General features: G+C 37.7%; 1 protein-coding gene across 1 annotated transcript; it reads left to right on the plus strand.

The window, feature by feature from the left end:
- The first annotated feature begins 9,854 nt into the window (after positions 1-9,854).
- On the plus strand, positions 9,855-11,428 carry LOC116197118 (ethylene-responsive transcription factor ERF024-like). Its single transcript, XM_031527144.1, has one exon. It carries the CDS (start codon positions 10,347-10,349, stop codon positions 11,007-11,009), a length of 663 nt encoding a protein of 220 aa, XP_031383004.1. The 5' UTR covers positions 9,855-10,346; the 3' UTR covers positions 11,010-11,428.
- Positions 11,429-11,791: the final 363 nt, after the last annotated feature.

An 11,791-nucleotide genomic window follows, 5' to 3' on the forward strand; every position in this document is an offset into this window, starting at 1 on the left:
TTTCACTAATTGGTAATTAATTAACGACGGGTTTGGGCTTTACTAGATACTTTAAAAAAAAATGAATATCATAAATGTTTGTGTAACTTCATGCTTAGCGTGGGTATAGTTCAATTAATACATTAGAGAATGGGGAAATTTTATGATGTAATCGATAAAATTGGTTGCACCATACAATTACTTAAATTACTAAATATATGAGTAAAAGTTAAGTATTTTACTAAAAAGTTAAGTAAAGTTTCCGAAATCCGTGTATTTTATTTCACATTCATTTATAATTTATTTCAAGATGTGTAATTTACTTTGGAATCTGAGTAAATTTATTTCTTTTGGTAGTAATTTACTTCATTTACTAGAAATTCAAGTAACTTACTACAAATTGGGGTAATTTATTTTGATTGTATTAGGAGTGTGGGGGTCCGAGTACCCCTTCACTTTCACGATATCCGGACCCTATCCTATAAGGGACAGGTTCTAAGATTTGAAATTGGACCTTACCATGTTGAGTCTTGGAACCGAAACCTATATTATACCATAGGTTATTGGTACCATGTTGAAATCTGTAAATTTTTTTGTCTTGCTAAATAAAACTGAAAATATCTCATCCATAATCAGTGATCACACAAAATAGAATGTCGACATAAATTTATATATTTTTTTAAAATTAGTGATTATATTTTTTAAATATAAGAATATCTAAATATAACTATATATATATATATATATATAATGAGAGAAATTATTCTCCAGGTCCGGATATCGGTTCCGATTCCGATTCCAATTCCGATTTTGGATACCCTATATGCAAGAACTAGAATCGATTTTTACCAATTCCTTATTTTAATACCCGGACCCTACTTTATTTTCAATACGAGCTACCGAACCTCACCTTAACAGGTAGGTTCCGACCGGTTTCGAATATACTCAGTATCCGTGCACACCCTTAGATTGTATGGTACAATTGATTCAACAATAGACCTTCCGAGAGAATGAGAGTTGAATGGAAATGTTCAAATGGAAGAATAAAATTTGGAGGAAGAACATTATTCATTAAGAAAACCTTCGATCATATATGGAATGTCCAAATGCAAAAAAACGAAAATCCTGAGAAGTCCTTACGTTGTACCCCTCCTTAAAAAATTACCCAAAAAAACAAAAATCCCATTATCATATTAACAAAATTTCCCATGCATGTTCCCATGTAAATCCTTTCCTTCTATTTTGTTGGTTACATTTATGAACCTAATACAATGAAATAAAAATTTTGGTTACAATAGGACGCTCATGGCCCAATACAAGGAAATGGAAAAGGAAATCTAAATAAAATATAAGAATATCTAAATATAACTATATATATAATGAGAGAAATTATTATCCAGGTCGAGGTATCGATTCCGATTTCAATTCCGATTTTGGGTACCGTATATGCAAGAATTAAAATCGATTTTCACCGATTCCTTATTTTAATACATGGACCCTACTCTATTTTCAATACGAGCTACCGGACCCCCACCTTAACAGGTAGGTTCCGACCGGTTTCGAATATACTCGGTATCCGTGCACACCCCTAGATTGTATGGTACAATTGATTCAACAATAGACCTTCCGAGAGATTGAGAGTTGAATGGAAATGTTCAAATGGAAGAATAAAATTTGGAGGAAGAACATTATTCATTAAGAAAACCTTCGATCATATATGGAATGTCCAAATGCAAAAAAACGAAAATCCTGAGAAGTTCTTATGTTGTACCCCTCCTAAAAAATTACCCAAAAAAAACAAAAATCCCATTATCATATTAAAAAAATTTCCCATGCATGTTCCCATGTAAATCCTTTCCTTTTATTTTGTTGGTCACATTTATGAACCTAATAAAATGAAATAAAAATTTTGATTGCAATAGGAGACTCATGGCCGAATACAAGGAAATGGAAAAGGAAATCTAAATAAAGGAGCACAGGTAGCCCCACCGATGAAAATCGAACCTGGAACCTCTAGATTATTAGGTGAGGGTGTTAGTCACTGCACTACACCCTCTTTCTCATGAGATAAAAAGTTTTAATAACTAATAAATGAGCACGCATAATCCCATAATAAGATTCAGACCTCATACCATGTTTCTCATCTTCTCCTTCTCTTTTTGCTTACCTCTATTCAAACAAATCATGAAATTGAGCCAACTCCTAAGATAGCAATTTGCGAGTCACCATGAAGTAACCCCGACTGAAATTGAGATGCCTCTAGGCCGACACAACAATGTCGAAGAAACGGGTGAATTCAATTTCTAAAATCGATTATATGTGCACTTGAATTCAATTATAAATTTGATGCACTTAGAATGCAATATGTCTAGCAAAGCCTAGCAAGTTCCCTTTTAGGAATGCCTAAACTAAGCGATAAGTTGTCTTAATAAAATATGAGTACTTGTGAACTGGTAGATAGTAACGCAATCGCTTGCTCGAGGGGGACTAGGCTTGCGGGATTTGTCTTTGTTCAATGACGCCATACTTGCTAAGAAGGGATGGAGTGTAATTACGAATCAAGGCTCTTTATGGGTGAGGGTATTCGCAAGCAATTACATGGATATACTCGATGCCTCCTTGCAACTTAGAGTTTCGACGATCGATTCTTGGCAGTGGAAAAGGAATAGCTCGAGCCTGGAATCGTGTGGCAAGTGAGGCAGCTTGGGCCATCCGTGATGGGACAAAGGTTCGATTCTTGGAGGATAGATGGGTTCGAGGATGCGGGCCCTTGATAGATGATGCAGCCCGAGCAGTAGAATCGACTGTCCGGGGACGTATGATATGTGAATTTGTGACAGACGCGGGGACTTGGTACTATAGTTTGATGGAGGGCTACCACAGTCACACAAAGCTGCTTTGCATTGCATCGCACCGACCTCCAGCAAGGGATCAGGGTGAAGACTCCCTTTATTGGACATTTGAACCCACCGACAATTTCTCTGTCAAGACAGCGTATTGCTTTCTCGCACAGGCTGGTTGGGCTGAGGAAGATCATGTGTGGAAATCAATTTGGAGTTGGAGGGGACCGCAGCGGGGTACGAACCTTCCTACGGTTAGTTGCCCATGCGCGCCTTCTAACTAACGAGCATCGGGCACGTCGCCACCTGACTAGCTCAGCCCTCTGTGAGGGATGCTCCCGTGGACAAGAGACGACCTTACACGCACTCCGAGATTGCTCGAGGGCGCAGGCGGTTTGGTGGAGAATTGTCCCGCAAAGCAACCAACATGATTTTTTCGTCATGCCGCTGCAACGATGGCTCGAATGCAATCTGTCAAGTAGTGATGATCATTGGGCTGCGACATTCGGAATAGCCTGTTGGTTCCTATGGAATTGACAGAACAAGAATTTATTCAAGGAAGGCTTTGTGCGACCGTCTGACGAATGCCAAGCCATATCAAGGGTGGTAGAGAGTTAGAAGGCGACGGGCGACAATGAACGGGGGTTTGCAAAGCTGCGAAAATGCTGAAAGTGTATTGGGTAGCACCGTCCTCCTTCTGGGTGGGCCAAATTAAATACTGATGGCGCTTCAAGGGGAAATCCAGGACTGTCTGGTGCCGGAGGAATTGTTCGTGATGCAGATGGATTTTGGCTGGGCGGTTACGTGCGGAATATCGACTATGCATCGTCCATAGTAGTGGAGCTTTGGGGTGTGCTGGAAGGGCTGCAATACGTTTGGGATCTCAGATTACAAAGGATCATCTTGGAACTTGACTCGGAGGTTGTCGTGCGATTCATTCAGAGCCCGACCACGGCAAACTTACAGTTTGACCCGCTCATCGAGGAATTCGGGAGTTTCTCTTGCGAGAATGGTAAGTTAAGGTCAGTCACACCTACAGGGAAGGCAACATGTGCGCAGACTAGATGGTCCGGTGGAGTTTACACAATCCCTTGATCTCTCATCTTCATGCCGTCCCGTCGCCAGGAATTCATTTACTCCTATTATGAGATCTATCTTGGGTCTCCTTACCCCACCTTTATATAATTTAATTTCTTTCTTTGTACCGGGCGTTTAGCCCCTTTTGCATCGGAAAAAAAAAAAAAGATATCGCCAAAAGCATATGTATCGTAAGTCCATCGATTAATTATCTTAAAAGGCTCAAGTATAATTAGGAGAAACATCTTTTCACTATTCCAAGCTCAGCTGGGATAGTCATTATTTATTAGTAGAAAACTTTATATTAATGTTAACATGATAATGGGGAGCCGACCATGCTTTAGAAATCGATCTTTGTTTGTCTGCCTCAGTTATGGCAAAAAGGGAAAGAGATAAACCAAACAGTGCCCACCTTGATGCCTTACAATTCATTAGTTTATTATGAAATTGGCTAATTAAGAAGAGGAATTGGTTTGGTTTTGCTTGCTAGTTGGTTAATCACTTGGCAATGCCCATCGGGTCAAGGGCTTGATCATGGTGAATTCATGCACTCGACCCAGCAAACAAAGCTCCCTCTTGTACTATAGACGTATCTGAAGCTGTGTGAGTAGGTGGAAGATTGGGACATGACCCATTGATTCATAATTCCATTCCAAGAAGCAATCATCAATCCCCTTTATATATCACAACAGTTCAACAGCAAAATTATCGACACGGATTGAACTCGGTAAGAACCCTTAGCTTGTGAACACGTCTCTGGCCGAATTAATATGGCATGTAATGTATGATTTTTTTTTTTTGAGACAAGATCTCATGTTTCTCTGTACTTTGTCATACATGACAAATTAAAGTTCAGAAAAAGCGTTATTCAAATAAATTCATTCATGTCATGGCAAGTCTTGGAGAAAGTATATAGTAATTCCAGCTATGAACCAAAAAGATGTGAGAGAATTCGCGAATACATACATATACATATATATATATATATAATTCACATAATGCGTACAATTAGACAATGAAGATTGGCCCTGTGCCTTCACTTCATGAATCCTATATACTCGCGTGGTGTGCTGGATTTTGATGTCCGTCTCTCTTCCATTAGTTTACTAGGTTTAATTCAATTGTACTAATAATTATCAGGTGATAACTAGTGCATGCAGGACTTTATCGATATGAGCGGGGATCATAGATGGTGGATGATTGAGATAGGAAAAGAGATGGAACTGCTGGGTATTCTAGAAGTGAAAGCCGTTTTCCGAAGTACAAGGGAACAATCAATCACAAATCATTAATAGTCGACTACTCATATTTGGAGTTGCCATATGAATTGTTACAATACGTTAACGGGCACATATAGCACGATAAAGGTTTTTTTTTAACCCATAAGAAAAACTTTTGAACTGTGCCTTTCGCCCATAAATATCAAGTGAACTAATCCAACCCAAATTTCATAAAGAATACAAATCTTACAGGTTTATATAACCCTACACGAGTTGTTTACTTCTCCGTCTATGGATGTTCTCAATAGTACGTCAGATGTCCGTACATTAATAAATTCCATCAAAATTGATCAAACATTCCGTACATAGATATGGATTGGATATATATATATATATATATATATATAGAAAGGGAAGAAGAGAAACCATATGGGAATTGGTGGCGCATGATTTGACATCCCCAGTGGAAAGAAGAAATGTATATGATGGATCGTGGTTCACCAGCCACATATATATGATACATAAAAATTTTTAAAATGACTTTATATCATGCTGACACAGAGTCTCTAGCCATTGGATCTCCTCACCAAGAGATCCAACAGCTCACAATGGAGACCGGCCGTAAAAGCGTCTACCCTTTTTATTTATTTTTTAAATCTTCGGGCGAAAGGGGGTCTCAGTAGCAAAGGGGTTGGGCCCACCCCAACCCCTTCTTTCCCATTTCATTTCCATGCCGGACCCTTTCTTATTATCTTTAATATAAAAAAAAGAAGAAGATTACTTTTAGTTTTAATTTGAACTTTTATTCTGTTTATAAATGTATAAAAATTACATAATGTTTACATTTATCTTAATCTTAAGAGAATTAGAAAACTAGCAAATAAAAATTTTAAAAAATAAATTTCATGGATGTTAAAAAAATATATTCATTTTAATTTTGTCTGAATTTATAACAAAATAAGAAAAACTTTAAACAAACAAAAATTACAAAATAAATATTTAAAAATACAACAAATGAGAATTACATAAAATAAGCGTCAGGCCCCCAACCTCCTTCCAAAATAAATATCTACTATTCTATGGTGATTTTCCTATCAAATGAGACGTGTATGGCACTGTTCTCTCTATTCTTCTCTGCTCTCTCCCCCTAAACTCTAGAACTAGTAACCCACTCCCCTATTTCGCTGCCGCTGCCGTGCCCAGCCCGACGGCTAACAACATCTTTTTCATACCACTAAAGACTCTTTTCTTTCTTCTCTCTTTGCGATTGTCGCATCCCATTGACCCAATCCCGATCATCTCACCAACCCACCATCGATCTACCACCGCGCAATGGTGCAGGCCACCCCGATCTTCTGCCATTTGATTCACCCGCAGCTTAGCATCAATTCAGTTTACGCCTTGATGGACCAGGCATGTTCAAGCGCGACTCTTTTGGAGCCCTTCATGGTCACTTCTTTTTGTTCTCCGCCCCAAGTTAAAAACTTTGGCCTCTTGGACGTACCATCGATGATTTACTGGCATAATCCGATGCCGATGTCGTGTTTGATTCTGTTTTTCCTTGGTGTCTGTTTAGAGGAGCTTTTGATTTGTTTAACTTGTGTATGTGATTGGTTAGTCTTGGAAGATTTGTTATCGAGTCTGATCTGCCCGGCATTATATGATTATGATCGGTTTCTGTACGATGTGCGCTTTGGTTTCCATGTTGATTTTGTAGTAAAGGATATGTTGTTACCCAGTAGATCTATGGCCGGGATAAACACTGGCAGTGTCATGGCCGAGATAGATTTTGACAGTATGGTGGCTGGGTTAGGTGCCGGCAGTATCATGTGGTCGTTTAATGTATATTATGTATGTTGATTAATAAAATATATCTTTTCCATCCAAAAAAAAAAGGAGACGTGTGCATGGCGCTGCGGCACATGAATTTCCTTTTCATTAACAAAGAGTCATTCAACAAACTGAAATACAAAAGCGAAAAAATGTTTAATTCACGTGATACTTTCAATTTATATGTTTAGTATTTCAATTCAAATGTTTAGTATTTCCGGTAGTCATGATTAGTACAATTGCTCTTTACTTCTACTTTCCATTCAAATAATTAATATTTTGAATTCTCCATCACAATAGCAAAGTTATTAAACACTTAAATTGAAATATCAAACATGTCATCATGACTCGATGTCATGTTAGAATTTTCTCCGATCTAACTACTGTTAGTTATTGATGTCAGTACTTATGAGTACATCCAAAATTTTCAACATTTTAAACTAAAATATTAAATATTTGAAAATTGCGCTACATACTCAAGTACCATTAAATACCAACATAAGTATTATTGCAATTACATCAAGTTTCTGGATAAAAATTCTAAACATTCAAACTATAATATTGAATGTTCGAAAATTTTAGTATTTTTAGTACCATGAGTACTAAAATATTGAAATTAGACCGATTTTAGTATTTTAAGTTATGTAGATTGGTATTTACATGTACTTGTAAAATACTATATATTTGAACCGAAATAATAAACATTCTAAATTACAGTACTTCAAGTATAAATAAAGTGTTGAAATTAGATCTACTGTAGTACTTCTAGTTATGAAGGTTAATATTTAGTTGTATTTAAAAATATTAAACGTTTAAATTAAAGTATTAAATATTTGGAAATTACAATATTTCAAGTACTATTGAAGTACAAAAATAAGATTGATTTTAGTAGGGTGTCATTGTGACATATTCAGCATTTTAGTTCAAATATTTAATATTTTTTGAAATATTTGATATTTTAGTTCAATACTAAACACTTGAACTAAAATACGACATCGTTGATAAAAATACTAAACAATTGAACTAAAATATAGATATGTCACCATAATATTGTGCCATGTTAGAATGTACTGTACTTAACTTTAGTAATTTTGGTTATTTGAAATTAAGAAATACTAATAGCTTGTTTGGTTTTCCAGTGTGACTTTAAAATCTAACTTTAACTTAATTCTACTCACAACAAAACAAAAATAACTCATACAAAGTTAAAAGGTGAGTCCCATTTATACCACTTTTTTTTTCCACAACAAAACAAAATAACTCATACAAAATCAAATGGTGGATCTCATACATAACAATTTGTACCACTCTTTTTCAAAATTAAAATCTGATTTTAAAATGTTATTTTGAATTCAAACGCAGCATAAATATTTGAGCTAAAAAATTAAATATTTAAAAATTGTAGCACTTCATGAATGAATGAAGTGCCGAAATTAGGTTTGCTTTAGTAATTCTTGTTGTGAAGATTATTTTATATTTACATGCTCTGTTTACAATACTAAAAGTGTAACTAAAATACTAAATATTTGAAAACTTTGGTAGTTCAGTTACTAGCAATGTACTAAAGTTAATCTGATTTTAGTATTTATAGTTATGAATGTTAGTATTCAGATATGCTTTTAAAGTATTAAATGATTAAGCGAAAATACTAAATACAAGAAAATTGCAGTACTTCAAATAGTAATAATTCAAATTTTAGTGCTTTCAGCTAGGTGGTTAGTATTCGAGCATATTTGCAAAATAACTAAGCCCGTGAATTAGGAGAAGTAAATACTTGAAAATTAATTACTTACAATCAGTACAACTATTTGTTGTTCTCCTAATCAAATTTATCTTTATATGACCCATCAGACTATGCTCCCTCCTCAACTTGGTGATCAGTGTTTGAATTCTCTATGGGCAGCCTTCAATTCTTCCATCATAAACAACACTTGAATCCAATTCCAAAGTGACAGAGGAGCAGAGGACCACCTCTTATGCTTAATCAGCTTCAAGCCTTTGTCAACTGCCAAGGCGTATGCCGACTTCTGGCGTAGCTGCAAAAATCAAACCGATCTCTACTTCTTTCCTTTGCACGGAGCCAGTCCCATCATAATTCAAATTCCCTTTCACCCCCCCAGGCAAAAGGACCCTTCCCTTTAACAGCACATCAGTAGTAGGCAGACTCCTGTTAACATTCTTAGAGCTCAAAGCACACCTTTTCTGCTTTAGTTGATTAAATTCACTGGACATAAAAAGGCCAACCTCCTTGTAACACCAAGAGGGTCGGGCAGTCTTCCCTCAACAGATCAAAATAATAAAAAATAAATAAAAAATCACCAGATCAATAAAAAAATAAAAAAGTGGAGAGATCGCCAGATCGGTAAACCAGGATGGTCGAGCCATGGTCGTCGGCTGCCTCAGGGCTCGCTAGATGCCAGCCACACGTTACCCCCACCCCGGGTCGGGGATCTGAAAACTTTGAGATCCCAACCCATTTAGGGTGTAGGGCTGCCACTACCACCTGTCCGAAGTCGCCGGAGTGCCATGCCGCGGGGACCTCGGCTGGTTTAGTTCCAGCCACTGGCGATAGCCCCACCCACTCTGCCTCTGCCTCTGCCTCGCCTTTGCTTGATCGTTCTACGTGTTTTTTTTTTTAATTCGTTTTTTATAGGATAAGGACAGAAACGAGTTATGATGACACAATGTCATCTTAGAAAGACCTATGGTACATATATGTCGATGTCTCCGTACGTTCATTCTAATCAAGAGACATTACATATGTAACCCTCCTAATTATAACCAAATCTACTTTATAATATAGATATCGAAGGACAGCCTAGCCAAATCCACGAAAATTTAACTAGATGACGCGGCACGATGAAAGATTCACAGTCTCTATAGTATATGAACTTTATCTGTATGCAGAAGTCTGAAACATACCGAAAACATGCATCTCGTGACCAGGATCGAGCCGACATTAGAATGGGACTAATCTCAGCATACAACTATAGGTCAAGGACACCCGTGGCTTTCAACTGAAAAAAAAAAAAAAAGAATCCGCAAAATTTCTGATGATTTAATCCACAAAGTTACTGTTCTTGACGTCAAGGCACTGAGCACTGCCTGCAGTTTTCTCTTTTTCTCTCAGCCCCCAGAGAGATAATATATGTAAGAGCCGTCCAACCCATTCATACTTACCGACGAAGCTGCCTGACAACCCAATTCCTTCCCACACCCCAGAGCTCATCTCTTCCATCCCAACTGGTTTGCACTTCTTTCCCTGGATTTTCTCTCAATAATCAGCTCTACCTCCACACATATATTATTTAACTATGGCTTCGATGGTTCATCATCGTCATCTGCATCATCATCTAATAATCATCCTAATTAAGTTGGAACTGATCTATCCTCTCGTTCGATGCATAGCTCAAACCCTAGCTCGAGTGCGCCTCCGAACACAGAGGGTGGCAGTGGTGACAGCAGCAGTGGTTGCAGTGGCGGCGGCGGCAGTAGTACTACTAGTAATGCCTCCTCGCTACCGGCGACTGGCCGCCACCCTACTTACAAAGGAGTGAGGCGCAGGAGCAGTGGTAAGTGGGTCTCTGAGATCCGTGAGCCAAAGAAGCCGACTAGGATATGGCTTGGGACGTTCAACACTGCTGAGATGGCAGCGGCTGCCTATGACGTGGCTGCCCTTGCTCTGAAGGGCAAGGAGGCTGAGTTGAACTTCCCCGGGTCAGCCTCTTCCCTGCCGATGCCAGCCTCCACCTCCCCGAGAGACATCCAGGCAGCGGCTGCCAGTGCAGCGGCTGCTGCTGGGGCTGCCAGAGATGCATTGATTAGACGTGGGGAGCGGGACGTGCAACTGCCTGCTGAGAGTACGACTAGTCCGGCTCCAGTGGCATCTGAGGGACATAGTAATGCAGTAGCGAATGAGTTTTTCGATGAGGAATTGATATTTGACATGCCAAATATTTTGATGAATATGGCAGAAGGGATGCTTCTTAGCCCTCCTCGGCTTGATGTGGGCGGTGATGATTCTGCTGCTGAAAGCACTGACGAACTTTGGAAATTCCCTTGATTCATATATACAAATATCATATAGAAGTGCTGCTATATGTATACAAGTATATAATACAAGTATAAATCATTGTAAACCTGGTCTGTATAATACAGAATATATATATATATATGGTGTTAGCTAATTATGTTTGCAGGGGTTTTTCTGTCCAGGGGCCATTGGTTTTATTGCAGTTTGTGCTTCCATGTTAACCCTATGAAGTCTACCTTGGAAGCTTAGAAGAGAATGTTTCGTAGTTAAAGTTTGTTGTGTTTTATTTTTCTTGCTCAAAGTTAATTTGTAATTGCAATAGGCATACAATACAGACATACCTATATATATACGTATAGTGTTGTTCAGGGCTTGTTTGGTTTGTTGATGAAATTTTAGAATAACAATTCTAATTTAATTCTACCCACAACAAAACAAAATAACTCATACAAATTCAAAGAGTGAATCCCATTTATACTACTTTTTTCCACAACAAAACAAAATAATTCATACAAAGTCAAATGGTAGGTCTAATTTATATCACTCTTTTTCAAAATCAAAATCTGATTTTAAAATCCTACTATAAAACTAAACGGAGCATCATTCTCTTGGCCTTGCCTTATATAATTAAATATGCATGATGACCCATAGTGCAAAACTGCCATGGGATGGTATCTGTTTTGTTCATTGTATTTATCTTTATAGCAGTAGACTTCTTGATTGCGTGGTTTCAGCATTGCTTTAAAAATCTGCAGCCAAGTCATGGAAACAATAGGAAACTATTGATGACTTCGCCGGAAACTTATATAACT

This window comes from Punica granatum, chromosome 2 (assembly GCF_007655135.1).
Source record: "Punica granatum isolate Tunisia-2019 chromosome 2, ASM765513v2, whole genome shotgun sequence".
In the NCBI taxonomy this organism is placed as follows: Eukaryota; Viridiplantae; Streptophyta; class Magnoliopsida; order Myrtales; family Lythraceae; genus Punica; species Punica granatum.

Bases quoted from the DNA above. Each gene is read 5' to 3' on its own strand.
- LOC116197118 (XM_031527144.1), top strand. From the start codon at position 10,347: ATGCATAGCTCAAACCCTAGCTCGAGTGCGCCTCCGAACACAGAGGGT.